At 32.2% G+C, this 17586-nt stretch overlaps 1 protein-coding gene across 1 annotated transcript; it reads left to right on the top strand.

Annotated features, from left to right (window-relative positions):
• Positions 1–8170: 8170 nt before the first annotated feature.
• On the top strand, positions 8171–16980 carry LOC128167184 (uncharacterized). The gene is made up of 6 exons (XM_052832758.1): positions 8171–8288; positions 11840–11999; positions 12295–12510; positions 12631–12713; positions 13287–13633; positions 15012–16980. The coding sequence occupies exons 2-6, from the start codon at positions 11873–11875 to the stop codon at positions 15988–15990; spliced, it is 1752 nt and encodes a 583-aa protein (XP_052688718.1). The 5' UTR covers positions 8171–8288; positions 11840–11872; the 3' UTR covers positions 15991–16980.
• Positions 16981–17586: the final 606 nt, after the last annotated feature.

The following is a 17586-nucleotide window of genomic DNA, read 5'->3' as shown; positions in this document are numbered from 1 at the left end:
ATTTAAACAATAAAATGCTTTCTTTGGTAATTCATTCGGGATATGAAGGTAGCGACATTGCAGAAAAAATACATAGCCCGCATGAATCATTCAAGAAAACATTTTATTGTTTATATTAACATCTCTCTTTTAACAAATCAATAAATTGATTATGAAAAGTGAGTAAAATTCACTAAATTACTGGTAACGTACATAAGTACGTTAGCTAAAAGAAACGGCCAAATCGTCTCCTGTGATACTTTGAGTCTGACATCATCATGATTATTTCGTGCAGTCAGTGATGTTTTGTAGGTCGCTGTGGGTTTTGACCAATCGATAAACAGGGCGTATCAATTTCAGACATATCAATTTCTTCTCAAGTTTCAGCCGCTGTATATTTCGACCAATTGATAAACGGGCATGTAGATTTCAGCCTGGCTGTTTCTATAGACCTATGAATTAACTATCAGTTTTCGTAAGAAATAGAGGGAATAATACTCGGTAGATGTAACTATAACAGTATAATATACATGTTAAAAGTTTTTATACAAACAAACATGTTTTAAAAGACAGATATGCATGTTATCAAACATTTTCAGATGAACCAGTAGGTACATGCTACTCAAATGACAAAATCAAACAACAGAAACAATGGTTAAAAAACTATACAGCACATAAACATATCAGTTTACTTCTGACCTGTGTTATGTTAAATTAAATATGTGTATAACCACATCATGCACATAGTATAGATAAATGTTATACATGAATCACACTTTGAATATTGTCCAACATAAGACAAAAAATAGGGAATTGTGAAGAGAATTTAATTTTGACATACAATTTATCTATACATTGAATTAAAAACACAAACAATGCATATCAGATACAATATTATAATACACAGCAGTTAACTTCTGAACTGTGAAAACCTTCCAAGAAAAATATATATACATAGCATTTGCTATACGTATTTAAAATCTAAAGCTTGACAAACGTATGTATCTGCGAATAGCATCAGATTTCCATCTTCCCATCTTTAAAATGCAGTTTTCAGAATAACCCAAATGTGCTGCATGAGTGGCTGCCCCTATCCTGAAGCTGTGACCCTTGTATAGAGCAGGGTTCAAACCAACAAAATCAATAATACTAGTAAGATTTTTCAATACAAATGCATGTTATTGGTTCACATCCCATAAATTGAAACAATGGACCTGTCTTGTGGCTAAATGTATGCACGTTATAATATAATGCTTGAACGGGGCACATTTCCTTATTATCTGATGCTTTAAGATGGATTTGAAAAATGTCATGTGTTTTATTTGTTTTGAAATTTTTTAACACAAGTTCAACAGCCACAGGTGTTGTTTGAAGCAATTCAAAAGTAGCATCATTTCTTTGAATTACTTTACACTGATCAGTTTTGGATTTTACAACAATCTCACCTAAGCGCAAGAAAGCATTGAAAGCTAACAAAAAAATGGATTTCAAAAGAATCCTAGTGTACAATTTTTTTACAGAAAGATCTATTGATTTTAACATGTTTGCCAAAATGGGACCTGAAATCGGTAACCTGGATTCTTTACTAGGTGCAGAATTATGGCATCCCTGTATGATTTATCTAACTAAGAATATTTCGGATGGATCTTGAAGGCTAAGAATTTTGTGTACATAGCTTATGGCTGAAACATGAGAAGATATACTATTTGGGGAATAGCCAAGAGAAAACAGACAAGCAATAAAATTGCATAATATTGCAGGTGAAAGAGGAATGGAAGTTATATTTTGAAAGTGTTGAATAAAGAGATTCCATGTTCTTTTATAGGCATTTTTTTGTGTTGTCACATTATGCCGCGCCTAAAAGCTGCTGAGCTTGCAAAGTTAAAGTTCCAACAGGGGTTCTGGAATAAGTGTTGGGTTGGGTTCCAATTGAGGCATGTACTGGAAGGCTGCCTGAAACTGGAAACGAAACAATTTGTCAGCTGCAATATTGTATTTGCCAGGTATATGTTTCGCTCGAAAGTGAATATTCCATTTCAGGGTTGCTAACACTAGGCGGCGTACTAATTTCATAAGAGTTACTTCTTTGTAAGTCTGTTTATTGATAACCTGTACAACAGCTAAATTGTCAGACATGAAGAGAATCTTTTTGTTTTTCATCTCCTCACCCCAAATCTCAATGGCCAAGACAATTGGAAAGGGCTCTTTTCCTTTCTAAGACCGTAATCATTTCAAAACTTGCATCGCCGATTTCTTAAACATTGTAAACTATTAATGTTCACACAATTCGTGGTTATACTATTTTGATTATTTTTATGAAATGTTTGAAACATTGTGTACATACTGAACCTAACATAGCTTTCAGTGATTCTCAGGAAAGAGAGAAAGATGAATGAGAGAGAGATGAATGAGAGAGAGAGAGAGATCGTTAACTGAGACGTTAAAAAAATAGCGTATGTTTGGAAATAAATATATTATGGCTAAAAAAGGATTGAAATACCTTTTCAAATTAAAAACAAAAGAATGCCGACTTAAAACACTGTGCTGGATAATTATGCCAGTGCCAATGTGGCATTTTTGCACCCGCTTAAGATGCAGTTTCGGAAAAATCCATGTATACCAAATGATAGAACATTGTCTAGAGAGTATATAACCACTTTTGTTTTTAGTGTGTTTTACCTGACAGGTGAGATATTTACCTTTAAAAATGAATATCCCATCGGAAAATGATAATTCCCATAGGAGTATTGACTCTCCTATAGGAAATATTGACAATCCTATAGGATTTTTTAAAAGTCCTGTAGGAATTATATTTCCTATAGGAGAATGGTAATTCCTGTAGGAATTTGATACAGACATATAGTTTTCCTATAGGATATTAAGTTTTCCTATCGGATTTTATCAAATCCTATCGGAATTAAAATTCCTATAGGAAGTTCTTGTATTCCGATAGGAAATTTCAAATTACCTATAGGAATATTGATTTTCCTATGGGAAAAATTATTTTCCTATAGGAATTTATTTTTGAAAGGTAAATATCTTACCTGACAGGTGAGATACACTGATAACAAAGGTGGTTGTTAACTCTTTAAGCAATGGCATGTTTGAATTTTTCCATATCTGCAGCTTAAGCGGGTGCAAAAATGCCACCTTGGCACTGGCATAATTATCCGGCACAGTGTTTTAAGTATTTACAACTACCAAGTATTATTCCCTCTATTTCTTACGGAAACATATAGTTAATTCATAGCTCTATAGAAACAGCCAGATTGAAATCTACACGCCCCGTTTATTGATTGGTCGAAATCTACAGCGGCTGTAACTGACAAGAAAGTGACAGGACCAAACTTGACACGCCCAGTTTACCGATTGGTCGAGACCTACAACTACCTAGGAAAAATCACGAACTTCACGAAGTAATCATGACGACGTCAGACTCAAAGTCTCACAGGAAACGATTTGGCTGTTTCTTTTAGTTAACGTACTTACGTACATTCACAGTAATTCGGTGAATTTTACTTACTTTTCATAATCAATTTATCAACTGGCTAAAAGAAATATGTTAATATAAACAATAAAATGCTTTCTTTGATGATTCCTTCGGGTAATGAAGGTAGCGATCATTGCAGAAAATAGTTACATAACCCGCTAATGCGGGTTATGGAAATATTTTCTGCAATGTCGCTACCTTCATATCCCGAATGAATCACCAAAGAAAGCATTTTATTGTTCGAATGAACTACAGTATATACGCAGCATTCATGATGCACAATACCTTGCAATGTTTGGTTTACTCGTGCATGCAGACTCAACTAGCTGTTCCGCTACTTCCTCCGTGCTAGGTACCAGTTGAAATTGACACCACGAGAAAACCATTGTAAACCGACGCGAAGCGGAGGTTGACAATGGTTTTCTAGGGTTGTCAATTTCAACTTTTATCCTCCCAAACAGGCACTATTTATTTTGTTATACTGAATGTCTTAATTTTTAAGAAAATTTTGCTGCTTTCATATAGGAATAACGTGAATTCTACAGCGAACCGTACGCGCATAATTTTCGCGTATGTAACAATTTGTAATGTTACCCGTTGCTAAGTGCGTTGCTAACGCTGAGGGTAATAGAACGGATTATGAACTGCGTCTTAACCAATAAGATTTCAGTATTTAACATGAAAGTATATCAATATAAACTTTTTATTCTGTGAGTAATGTGTATAATTTTATTAATAAATAGTTTTTAATAATACCAATGTTTCAATTACCCAATTGTATCATAATTATAATAGTTTAGACAGCTCAGTTTAGCAATGCCCCCACCGCTTTTTACTGTTTACAATATCGAAAAGGTTAGGTATACGCAAAATGAAAACGGCTAGCATCCGCACAAGTATAGAAAAAAATCTTGACATATGAACGCATGTAAATAGATAAAAATAAAGACATTTGGTAAATTCAAATAAAGTGTGACTTTATAAATGTCTTAACATTTTTTACACTTAGGTTAATTTTGCGAAAGGAATTTGATATATCTTTTAATTGTCATTATTGTCAGATGTTATGACAATCTTAGGAAATGTCTTCACTCTTGTTCTATATTTTGATAGTTTTGTGAAATCCAGCTCTGATTGATCAAGAATTTGACTTCAGAAATACTTTGCTTATGTCCTTTTCGATATATTTTATTTTATCAAATAAAATATACACATGACTACTTTGTATATTTTATTTGATGAAATAAAATATATCGGAAAGGACAGACATGTTTATTAACAGTGTATTCGTGTTAAATTAAATATATACAAGTTAAATTGTTTTGCGTAGAATATTTATAGAGGAATTTTAAGTCATAGTTTGTTTTATAAAGTAGAGTAGATGTTTTGTTTTATTGATTTCAATATTTTGTTTAGGTTTAGAGTTAACAGCAATAGCCCCTAAACACATTTATTGCCTTTTGCATGGGAATAACCCTTTTTATGCCCCACTTGTGACGTCATATGAAATTTTTAATTACCACACTATAAGAATTTGAGTACACATAGAATTTTATTAGTTGAAGTTGATTCTGAACTAAGAACAAGTTTCCTGTCCATTTCATATTTCAAAATTAAATATACTGTACCTGATGTGGTTGGCATTGATGACTCGAACCCCCCAGCAATTCCGCTGAAATGTGGTCTATCCTTCATAAGGTCAATAATTTTTTTCTCAGCGGCAGTTGGGGTTTTAGCGGAGGACCTCCGCCCATTTTTCTCGCATGCTTGCGGGCCTCGGTGAAGGTCTTTTTCGCCCCCTGCTGCAGGTTCCCCCACTTGATCTTAAAGGGTACCTGCAGTGCCGGTTAATTTTTGATATAATGAAGATCTATGTGTAAAAACATCATCCTGGAAATTTTACAGCGATCGCATTAGTAGTTTTCGAGATATTTGGGGAAAACCCTATTTCACACCTGAACGAGTTTTGAATCAAGCCGATTTGGCGCGAGATGAACTGTGACGTCACGGGGTCAACGCGACTGTATGAGAAACAGGAATATCGTATGAAAACTGTTCGTTTTCTTGCATTGTTTTATCGATATATGAACATTTTTTCTGCTGTTTTATTTCCTTATCAACCCTGGATGACTAAATATACTGTTGTTTGAATTTAAACCCGTTTTTTATCGAACAAAAATGCCGAATTCGGAAAATTGTTTGCTTCATGAATTTAGTCAAATGTGTAACACATTTTGCATATAAAAGCACAGCATATGTAGCAAAATGGCAATTAATCAAACTTTTGTTTTAAGAAACATATTTTGTTAATATTGTCATTCTTTCGAATGATTTTTCCGTGACATTATTAACTGATTAATAATATTGATAATACATAATTCGTAAAAGGTAACGCGGGGTCTATCCCTCGTATAAGGCATAAAATTACAAATGATTTCGCCCGATTATTCAACAATAATGATATAGGACTAATAACAATCAAAATAGTATGCATTCTTTAACAAACAAACACGAGATTATAAACGGATCAAGGCGAAAGTCCAAGATGGCTGCATGGTCAAGTCTGTCTCGTATTCTTTTAAAAATACGATAATGGAATTTCATTTTACATTTATTTACATCCTTTGTCAAAATGTTCAAGTTTATTCAGATTTCATAATGATTCGCTGTCAGTATAACAATTTAAGTAATGTGGAGTTAAAGCGTTAATCAAATTGCTAACCATAGCGCTCGAAAGAAAGTTGCACTTGATTAAATAAGAAGTTAAGACCAATGTAAATGTAATTACTTCCGAAATAATTACGTACTTGATCACATAAAAAAAGTTTAATCGGCTGAATTGTAAATTTGGTCATTATTTCAGTGATTAGATAAGTAACAATAAAAGCATTTACTTCGAACATTAGTTTTACTATTTGATAGTCTTTAATCACTGATTGACGGACTATATACATGTATTAGCTTAAGAATGCTTGATTCACACAGTCTAATTTATTTTTCTTTCTTATTGTTTAACGATTGAGTAGCTAATTATACACAATTCAATTTACCAGTCCAGAGGTGTGAAACCCTCTCTTTGTTCACCAGACTCGTGTACCATGTGTATACATACCCCAGATACACGTGTGTCTGGAGCAGTGGCTTCGTTAATTTACCTGTTTACCTGTGTCATTGTCTCGGATCACTCGTGTGTGAAAGGATATTATGTAATCAAAGAATGAATAATGAACATAAATCTGCCCATGTAAGCGTTTTAAGATATCGTATTCATCGTAAAAAGGGCGACGAGATTATTTTAAAATCCTTTAAATATTAATCTGACTGTAATAAAATAATTACGGATACAAATTTCTAAATCTACAATACTTAGAATAACTAGATATGTCAAAACATCAGACCTATATTAATCATTTTGGCTGAAAAATCGAAGTTAATTTGTATAGCTTTGTAAAGAAATTTCCCTCCTGTTGACCTCGTGACGTCACTTCCGCTGAAGCCTCGTTATCGCCTAATTCTGTTTTCTCTTGATTAGATTTCCCAAAGCAGGTAAAAATAGCCACTTTGAAGCGGCGTAACTCCGTTATTTTTGCATCGATTTCGATGCAGTTTTTTGCTTTAAATTTTGGTAATTAAACTCTTTGACATATGTTTCACATCGGCTTGGCTGCAGGTACCCTTTAACCTGCTGTACCGATCTGCGTTGAACGCCAAACGCATTCACTAAATCAGTAACCTCTGCCCATTTGCTATTCTTTTTTGCATTGGTAATTAAATTAACGGTGTGTATGAAATATCGGTAACTATGCATGGCCAGACCCTTTTATAAATCATTGATTGTTACAAAGAATAGATCTTTACACGTACGAAACTGAAGCTCCCAGGTCGTCCAATATTTGAATTTGTATTCGTTTGAAATTTTTTTCAAACCGGGAGCTACGGCTGCAGCTATTTTAATAAGTAAACATTAATAGAATTGGAGGGACCTAGTACAAAAGACATGAAAGCGATTAAATTGGATTTATCGAACACGACTTGTTTACATAATACGTGACATTGATTATCGACAAAATATCACAAGTCGAGAGAAAACATTATGACCAGAAATAGCGTCCGTCGAAAATTTAACAACGACTCAGTCAATATTTCGAAAAGTGTTATACTACGTTGTTGTACGAAGTGTTTTGTTGTAATGTGTCAAACTGAGCACCACCATATCAGCTATCCACAAAATGTATTAGTAGTAGGAGATGTTTCAGGAATAATTCGACAAAAACGCAAAAAGTTTTCGGAAAATGCAATAGATAAATAACAATGTTTTTAATTTTTTGTATAAAAAAAAATAGGAAACACCTGCTTACAGTGCTTCAAATGTGGCTTTAGGAATAAAAAAATGATTCATTTTTAATCTAAGAACATATTCATAGTTTGGGTGTACAATAAAAAAGTAATGAACAAAAGATTCGATATAACTTCAATGTATCTGGGTCTGATCCCAGACGACGTATTAAAATGCAGCAGTGGGTGCATTTTAGATCGAACCTCTTTAGAAATCAATCCGGTCGCGTGAAATTTTATGAAAAGAGCTTATCCATGGTCGCAAGCTATATGAATAATTGACAAGTCTTCTATTCCTTGTACGCATTTTAAATGACGTAAGCAGGATTTTACCCGTTGGAAACATAACATGTGAAACATCTACAGGTTGATTCCGTTTATATTTGTTGCTCAGTTTCTGCTTTCTGGTCATTTTGTCCAGACTTTATTCAATTTTATGAACATCGACAATAAATTATAGGGGACAATATTCATTTCCAAAGAGGTAAGAATGTTCTGAAAGTAATTTTTACTCAATAAATGAAGAAAACGATAAACATTAGATATTTTGGTTCAAGATTGTCGTGCTAAAACGTACATTAGATCTCATTGTTAGCTTTTGAATAATAATAATTTTAAACGATCCCAATTTTCTGAAAACTAAAATATGACTCCTGTTATTGAAAAGATATTTACAGCGAGAAAAGAATCCAAATAATGGGATTGCTTACCAATATATATATATATATATATATATATATATATATATATATATATATATATATATATATATATATATATATATATATATATATATATATATATATATATACTGTCCTGGCACTGTACCAGTTATCGGCTAAAATTTAACGTTTTCTTTTCGTAATTCCTTATTTCTTGATATTTTTTGATAAAACTTGACATACTTTAAAAAGTGAACTCCTTATTTATCAATCTGTTAGTTTATATCATTATTTAGAACCCAATACATCTTGTTTTGTGCTTTAAAGCAACCCCCAAATTTGCCGAGTTTTTACGATTAACTGTACCAGTTATCGGCTTCGTGATAATAACATAGTAAAAATCCGTGTTCATGTTGATTTTATCACATGTTTATCCCAAAATACGGGGGATATCCTTCATGGGATAAATGTTTGATATTCCACTGTGTGTTCTTACGCCACGTGACGTCATAGTTAATCATTACGTAGGTTAAGACGGTTGAATGAAAAAGTAAATAATTAATCCAGTTGAGGGGCGTTGAGATATAAATTTGAAACATTTAATGTTGTTTCAGTTATTTGTCATGAATTCATAAAAAAATGTTCGAAAATGAATGTCTGTTTGTTAAACTTCAAGGAACTTTTTTTCCATGCGTAACGTTGTTGACGTGTTGTAAATAATGGGTTGTGCGGCTCACAATCACAATTTTTACAGAAAAAGTTGAGATTAACAAAATACTTGGTAAAACATGTGATAAAAAGAATCTTTCGTGATTTGCGATAGTATATGATTTTTATCCAACTCGTTGTGTGTTTTCTATCCCCTCGCAAAGGCTCGGGGATAGAAAACACACAACTCGTTGGATAAAAATCATATACCATCGCAAATCATGAGAGATCCTATATTTATACTCTGCTAAATGTAGTTTGAATTATGCCCCTTGTGAGGTCAGACTAAAGTATTCGGGGTCATGATACATTATAAACAAAACTCATAAAATAATTCGTTTATTATCATACGGTAATACACCGAATTGTATACTATTCAATACATAATTGTGCAATCAGGCGATCAATTGCACTACGAATCTCTCGGAAATTCGTGAATTCCTTTTGTTTATACATGTTAAATGTATTGATTTTATATGTGAAATCAAAGAAGGGATATAATAACGTATCACAAAGAGGTCATATTCTATTTTTAACTTATCACGTCACTTCCCCCACTGCTGAAAGTGCAAAGATGTATAATCAGCGGTAAACAATGATCGTTTAAGCTCATGTATTAAACATATTCAAGAAAGTTTTCAAGCAAACTTACTTTTCTTTATTCGAAAAAGACGACTGAATTAAAAAATCTTGGATTGTCGCGTGCTATAACCCCAAACTCTCAGTTTAGCCGATAACTGGTCTTAGCCGATAACTGGTACAGTACCAGTAGTAAAATAAATACATACCATGATTACATGATCGATCTTTTCAGGTAAATGTATTCAAGATTTAATATCTACCATATATGCAAATATCTAAATAGAAATTTACAACTAATTAACCAACACAAAAAATATTAGCAAAAAGTAGCTATACTGGCACTGTACCAGTTATCGGCTATAATTTTACGTTTACTTTTCGTGTTTCCTTATTTCTTGATATATTTGAATTAAACTTGACATATTTGAAATGGTGAACTCCTTATTTATCAATCTGTTAGATTATATCATCATTTAGAACCCAAATATATTGTTTTTGTGCTATTTAGCACGCTCCGAATTTGCCGAGTTTTTACGATTTACTGTACCAGTTATCGGCTTCGTGATGATAACACTGTAAAATCCCACCAAATGTTGATTTTATATTCTGCAAAGTTTAAATTGAATTATGTCCCTTGCGGGGTCAACTTATAGGTCATAGGGGTTACTATACATAAACAAAACTCATAAAATTATCCGTTTATCATCATACGTTAATACATAAAAACGTATGCTGTTCAATACATAATTGTGCAATCAGGCGTTCAACTGCACCATGAATCTCTCAGAATCTAGTGAATTTCTTTTGTTTAGAAATTTTATATGTATTGATATTATACGTCAAATCAATAACGCATCACAAAGAGGTCATATTCTATTTTTAACTTATTACGTCACTTTCCCCATAGCTGAAAGTGCAAAGATGTAAATCAGCGGTAAACAATGATCGTTAAAGCTTATGTTTAAAACATATTCAAGAAAGTTTTCAAGCAAACTTACTTTTCTTTATTCGAAAAAGACGACTGAATTAAAAAAATCTCGGATAGTCGCATGCTATAAACCCGAACCCTCAGTTTAGCCGATAACTGGTCTTAGCCGATAACTGGTACAGTACCAGTATCGTTGACATTTTCTCTTCCTTTTACATGGAAATGTGCGTACGCAGTATTAGCGTAATGTGCTAAACTTACCTTCCGTGGCTCTTTTGAAGCTACATTGTATATTAATATTCCACTGTTCATTTTTTAAGTTCTCTGCGCACATGATCATTTTCTTTAAAATAACTTTAAAATATGTTTAGTAATTTAACACAGAAAGATATTTACGGCAGTGTGGATTGGTGAGATGAAAAAAAATAAATGTAATTTGTTCGGACGAATAATTTATTTGTTTGGACGAATTAGGATTTGTTCGGACGAATTAGCCATTTGTTCGCACAAATAATTATTTGTTCGAACGAATTAGGATTGGTTCGGACGAATAAAGTATTTGTTCGGACGAATTAGCTATTTGTTCGGACGTACTATGATTTGTTTGGACGAGTAACGATTTGATCAGACGAATTAGTTGTTTGTTCGGACAGATTAGTTATTTTTGTATATAAAACATCATTATTGATGTGTAATATATAAAACTATCTGATCTGGCAATGATGTAGATGATGAAAGAGGAGAGGGTTTGGGATCAAACCACCTTTCCTTGAATGTCGTTTTTCCTTCAAATGATAAAACATAACTGTTATAAATGTACTAGTCACTGATATCTTAAGAGTGTTGTAACAGGGACGGCGGATCGAGGCGGTCGCCGCCCCAATAATTTTGCCCCCCCCCCCCCCAAAAAAAAAAAAGAATTTAAAAAAAATTTAAACTAAATTATAAATTAATACTTGAACGACTTATAAATATTATTTATATATGAAGGTTTTTTCTCTTTTTTAACCTTCTCTGTAGAAAATAGTTCTTAGTATCTATTCTATGGAGGATAAAACTTCAGGAAGATTATGATGTATATGTTCAGAAAAAAAAACTATTTGAATTTACGAGATAAATTTGAAAAAATTGATTGTGAACTTATATATTATGCAGAACTACCGGGAAATCGAGCTATAGATATCCAATATGAAACGAAGTCATCGAAATTATCAAAGTTTGAGTTTAGATATGAACAGCAAAATCAAGCCCAGAAATGGTTTATCACACAAAGAATGCTTACCATTGGCAATTAAGCGTTGCAAATCAACACCAGGTAAAAACTCTCAATACGTTTAATCATACATTTTGGACGAAAATGCATTTAGTTTAAATTGTAGAACAAGTAGCCTGCATTTACGTCAAAGAATTATCTAAATACATTAATTTGTTACATATAGATTTGTGTTGAATTTTTTTGGTTTTATTTGAATAAAATCAATTATTTAAGCGTTATATCATTGTAAATGTGTCTTAAAGAAAGCCCATACGTCATATCATTTTGAATGCAATAAATCATTACAAATCCAACAACTTCATATAAGCCTTTTATCATTTCGACAACATTTCAGCTGCCATCATGACTAATGCTACAGAATTCATCGAATGTTCGTTAAACTTATTTCCACATCTTATCCACATATTTGAATTGACCAAAGAATTCATACACCGGGCTTCTGGTGTCATACACATTCCGAACGAATGGGCAGACCTTGATGTGTCTTTCGTTAAAGCTAAATTTACCGCTCTGCGTTCTCCTGGGAAGGATCGGCGACCTATTGAAAAATGTATAAATAAATATTATTTACTTTAAATAGTAGAAAATCATTTTGTTAACTGCCATTTGTAGTTTTGATTTGAGGCTAATCAAAGAATGTAACTCTACTACTCTGTGTCATGATTTACAGTTATGAATGACCTAAAAACCTGGCCTTTCATTCCAACTATCTCTGTCTGCGAAGAAGAAAAACAGGTCGAGATAAAAAATGGGGTATGAAACAGCATAATGCAAATTTTGTAACTGCAAATCATCTTTGATTCATCTTTTAAGTGAAAATAAAAAATAAGGCTGATTTCTGCTTTTTATACTTGTAAGGGAAACCTATTACAAGAGTGTATTGAAGCAAATTTATATTAGGTTTATTTTATACAATGATTAATTTCTAGAATGATTATTTATATTCTGAATACTTTGTTTTAATGATAATTAAAATGATCAATTTATTTTTCTATTAAACTTGGCTTGGTAATAATCCCGTAATTTTTTTTACAAAATATTTCAAGAATTTTTTTAATTAAAAAAAAAATTTGAGCATAAAAAATTAAAATTAGTTTATCCATTTAAAATCTATCATAATAAGACATGATGTCCACAAATAGGCTTCTTTTGATATATTGTTTTTACTATCAAATCTTGGAATATTTGAGAATTTGGGGATTTCAGAAGAGAAAAGATTCTAAAATATTTGAAAAGTAACAAGAACTGTTGTTCGGGTGAGCAATGTGACCATGAACTTTTTGATATAATTTTTTTCAACATTTTTAAACTTTCTACAAATCTCAGATTCTCTTCATGAGTGGACATAAATACGAAGAAACAAAACAGATGTTGGAAGCAAAATACTTGGACAACAAGGCAATACAATCTGCCATAGCTCACCCTGATGTTCGAGAAGTGCATGAGGCTTTAACAGAACTGTTAGAGACGCCAATCTGGAAACTCCTTATAGAAATAAAGCAAAATATGCAAAAATCTGATGTATCAGATAAACAGGTCAAACTCTCCATGGAATTCGACATCCTTCTTAATACAGTTAAGCACCCTGTTTCCAATGGTATTATCAAAAGTATTTCGTCAGCCAGCCACACCATTTCGGAAATTCCCGATGAACTGAGAAATTATTTGTTGAGGTACTAAGAATATATACTGGTACAGTAAATCAGTATCTGTAACTTTTGTGTATTTTCATTTGCTACATATGTATATGGTAAGAAATATTCCTGTTCTGTATAAGTTTGGCGACAATCATTTTAAAAATTTCTAGTTTAAGTATTTAGTTATAATAAAACTGTACAGCACTAATGTAGATAATATTAGAACAAGCTAGTACAATATTTAAAATTTTACTGTATGAAAAAGGATGATTGCCGTATAAAACTGTAGGAACACTAAAAATGACGTCACAAAATTGTTTTCTTTACGAATCGGCTCATACTGGTATACCGTGTAATCTATGCGTGTCTACACTTCGTTTATGATCAAAACCATGGGGGTTTTTTTTACATAAAAGATCATCCGTAATTGCACAAAAGGGGGCTGTATTTATGAATAAATGCATAGATCATTTACAATTAAAAACTTGGTTTGATTTTGACTGCTAATACTGATTACATTTTCATGATTTTGAACGTCCCTTTACATATTGTAGCAAAATAAACATATGTGAATTAAGATTGCTTTAAAAATACAGCATATCTCTAAAGTTGGGGGTGAAAGGACAAGGATTGCATCAAAATGATTTTTTTTAGAATTCTTTCTTTAAAATATAAAAGACAATTTCTAAACCTTAGAGGTCCATGGTCCCGATTTAAGTTGAAAACTTTCATTCCATTTTTAATGAATACATTGTTTCATTAGAATATTTCTAGTGCTCAACAAAAATTTGAAAGATGTCAAGAAGTAACGGTGCAAGATATATAACTCTTATTTCATTGTTTTGAAAACAGAATCGGTCATGTTTTTGTTATATTTATTACATATACTGGTAAAAGTTTTGTTTCAAACTATATTTGTTAATTCTTAATGAACACAAATGTATGTAAAATTAGTTTTGTTTTAATCCTGGAAATTTGTTTTAAATTTTAAAAAAAAGTAAAAGTATAAAATGATCTTTGCTTTGTTAACAAAAAACCCGAAATGTGAACTCCATATATTGACTAAATATAATTCTACGACTGGCCATCAAATCTTCTTTGATCATTGAAAATAAACGATACATTGTTAACAACAAAAAGTGTAAAATAAGTTATTTGGTTAATATCCTAATATCTAATATCCTGACCATGTTCCTTTATTCGTTGAGCAATATTATTATATACTTTGATAGAAATTTCTTGTCTTGAAACTTTGTAAGATAAATACATATACTTTACCGTTGAGAGTAGGGCGTTCATTTTTGGTATCAGGAGTCGGTGATTAGGAATACATATCCATTTATTGAAATCTATAGGATATCATTACTTTGAGATATCACGTTAGCCACTCAGACTTTAAAATTATTTTTTGTAGAAAACGTGATGTTTCTGGCTTTGGTATTTGGAATAACAATGAACTCCGGGTATTTGTAAATCAGGAAAACAGCAGAAGACATCTGCAAGAAAATATGCTGACAAGATTTGCGCAATTTTTTAGTTCGTACCGATTGAACGTGATTGTTTGCAATCCCTGCTTTCGGCAATATTTTAAGCAAGGAGAAAAGATTTTTCCAAATAAGTCTGCTTTTTTAAAGCCAAATGAAGAAAATAGTTATGGCACTTTGGGAGGTTTTGTCACTGATCAAAACGCGGACATGCACGCTCTTACTTGTGCGCACGTCTGTCAACAAGGAAGTAGTTTCTTTGTAGCTGATGGAGTATCCAGTACAGAGAAAATTGGTGAATGTGCATTTAAAGCCAATCTTCAAGCAGAAACTATCCAGAAATTTATTGATGTTGCACTCGTTAAGATTGATAAGAGAGTCAAAGACAGGTGCGATCTCTCAATGTATAATGATAAGAGTCTACCGTCACCAGTTAGGATTTATTCAGGAAACTTGCATGAAATGGTTAAAAAAGCTTTTGTCTACAAGATTGGGGCATCGACATCGGTGACCAGGGGATTTGTCACATCGCCAGAGTACCACTCTAAGGAAAGAAAAGGAAGAGCTGAACTGTTTTTTATATCCGGTGTTGGTGATGCTCCATTTGCCAAAGACGGCGACAGTGGATCTATTGTTTTTACGGTCGACAACAGCTCTGTGCGTGATATTATAAATATCGTTGGAATGGTCTTTGGTGGGTTCACACAAAATTCTTTTGTTACAGATCAAGGAAAAGCAAAAAAGGCGACCAATGGTGAAAGTTCGACAAAAAAGAAGAAAGATGACGAAGAACTTGGCAGGAAGAATGAGGATACAAATCAGGAGTGCATTGCCTGCTTTAGAATGGATACCGCTCTAGAAATTTTGAAGCAAAACGGTTGGGATATTCGTTTTAAGGATCAAATCTAAAATACTATGATAACAAAAACCTGGTATCACTAGCATTTATTTCATCATAGATTTCTCTGAGGCAGATATAAGCTTAGCCTGTTGCCAAGCCCTACCTAGAAAATATGTTTCAATTGATTGATTTTATTTGTTCTAAAATAATGTTTAAGAAATAGGACAGTTCCAAAGAACAACGGATAACAAATCCCATAAAAAAGCTAACAATGTGACCATATATATAAATATTATCCCATGAGATAATAATTATATTGACACTAAACGTTCGACTCAACATTTAACGTACGTTAATTCAACCTTTGTTTTGATATTTAAAATTTAAAAGGTTTGCGTTAAATGCAGCCCTCCTTACTAAACTGGCAAAAAAATAAATTTCAATTTTTATTTTACATGTACTTAACCTTAGATATAAGTCTATCTCAAAGAATCCCCTACATAAGCAAGATAAAACAATTACATAAGAGATTTACAAGATTATTCAAGGTACAATGTAGCTCCGTTCCACTTTTGAAAGCCTTTAAAGACAAGAGCGCAGTAAGGTACATTTTTCACTTTCAGTGGTCATTGTGCTTTGTTCATATCTCTATATATATGTGAAAGGAGAAAAAAGTACCCAACCTTTAAAAAATGCAGAAGTCTAACGAACCATCTCAATTATAAACTTATGCTGTTAACCTAGTGTGAACTCGCTTAAGCATTCATGATGTTACCACGCGTGTCAAGTGACAAAGATTTCGGTAAGCGGGCTCTACGTGACCAAATATGCCATTAATCCTCATTTATGCGAATGTATCAATGTAAATTGTATTTTAACGGTGTTTGTTTCTGATCGCAAACTTTCCCTTAACTGCAAAGAGTTGGCGATACCAAGTCACATGATATTTAAACAAGTCTTGTCCGAACTGCTTATATATTCACTTATATAAAATATATTGTATCAAGGTCCATATTCATTCTATTCATATTTATTCATTGAAAGAACAGGTTCACAAACCAGTACTTAATTTAATATATTTTTGTGAAAAGAATATACTCACTGCTTTTTCTATTATATATATAAATTTTACATATTGAAGAATTTTATATTAATGCGTGTGTAAAACACTGTTCAACTATATTTTCTGTGCTAACTGTGATATATACAATACTTTTTTTATTCATATTCACACAATAGTAGTTTCTAATTTTTGGACAAATAACAGTATGCGTTGATTTCCTTTGATGTCTTTTTTAAAAACAAACTAAGAATTTTGATAATTTTTTATTTTTTTTATAAAAAGCAAGGTTTTTGAAATGCGTATCAATGTAATTTTTACTCTATTTCTTTCATTGTTCAATAAGAACGTTAAATCTACATCTCCCACTTTTCATCTTAAATTTCAAAGTATGCATTTTTTCTATCTTCTATTCTATTCTTAAAATAATGTTTAAGAAATAGGACAGTTCCAAAGTACAACGGATAACAAATCCCATAAGAAAGCTAACAATGTGACCATATATATAAATATTATCCCATGAGATAATAATTATATTGACACTAAACGTTCGACTCAACATTTAACGTACGTTAATTCAACCTTTGTTTTGATATTTAAAATT

Source organism: Crassostrea angulata, chromosome 10 (assembly GCF_025612915.1).
Source record: "Crassostrea angulata isolate pt1a10 chromosome 10, ASM2561291v2, whole genome shotgun sequence".
Taxonomy (NCBI): domain Eukaryota; kingdom Metazoa; phylum Mollusca; class Bivalvia; order Ostreida; family Ostreidae; genus Magallana; species Magallana angulata.
The sequence above is the reverse complement of the archived record's forward strand: the minus strand, read 5'-3'. Positions and strand labels throughout refer to the sequence as shown.